The following is an 861-nucleotide window of genomic DNA, read 5'->3' on the forward strand; positions in this document are numbered from 1 at the left end:
CTTGTAACTTTCCAAATTGCATATTACTTAACTGATTATCATTTTCTTACAATAATGATAAAAACTTAGGGTAATTATATCTCTTAATATCAAAAAAGAATGAAAAGTCTTGTTCTCAAATGTTACTTTTGAGTACGAGGTAAAGAGTGCCTGTTCTCAATGAGAATGAAAGAACAATGTAAACTATATATTTATTCCACTGGTATAAAGTTCTATATAAAACTTTATGGAAACTGCCGTACATCATTTGACGGAACTTGCCTTACAATAATGCCATTTGATTTAGAACCTGGACATGCAGTAATCTTACTGAATTCAGACATACTTTTAAACATTATTATATTTGAGCACAGTGCAATTACACAAAGAGAACAGAAAGTTATAATACCAACTTAATAATGCTCCTTTGATAACACAAAATCATGGTTACATCTGATATATTTCTAGCAACTGAATACTTGTACTTGTAGGATATATAATGAAAAATCTGCTTTTAATCTTAAATGTACTCCTTTACATGTTTACTACTGTCCTGAGGGCCTTTCCTTGGTGCATCAGGTCAAAGGCTTCGTTGATCTCCGCCAAGGGCTTGGTGAAGGTCACAAACTCGTCCACCATGACCTTGCCGTCCATGTAACTGTCAACCAGCTTTGGCACGCTGTCACGTGACTTCCAGCCTGAGGGGGAAAAATTGTATTGCAAGTGGAAAAAAAATTCAGGTGGCATTGCTCTCAAATAATCTGGGAAATTATAAATTTTTAATGAAGAAAGTCTGGCATAATCTTTTAAATATTCATTGTGAATATTGAACGCAATATCAAGTTATTTGAAAGTATCGATTCCTAAAAGATACCTTAGAGT

General features: G+C 33.6%; 1 protein-coding gene across 1 annotated transcript in view; it reads right to left on the bottom strand.

Moving 5' to 3' along the window:
* Positions 1 to 177: 177 nt before the first annotated feature.
* Positions 178 to 861, bottom strand: part of LOC119594514 (alcohol dehydrogenase class-3-like) — an 11,972-nt gene continuing 11,288 nt past the window's right edge. Inside the window, exon 8 of the mRNA XM_037943544.1 lies at positions 178 to 677. Within this exon, the coding sequence (XP_037799472.1) occupies positions 514 to 677 (164 nt within the window). The 3' untranslated portion in view covers positions 178 to 513. The remainder of the gene's footprint in view (positions 678 to 861) is intronic.

This window comes from Penaeus monodon, chromosome 34 (genome assembly GCF_015228065.2).
Source record: "Penaeus monodon isolate SGIC_2016 chromosome 34, NSTDA_Pmon_1, whole genome shotgun sequence".
Lineage (NCBI taxonomy): Eukaryota > Metazoa > Arthropoda > Malacostraca > Decapoda > Penaeidae > Penaeus > Penaeus monodon.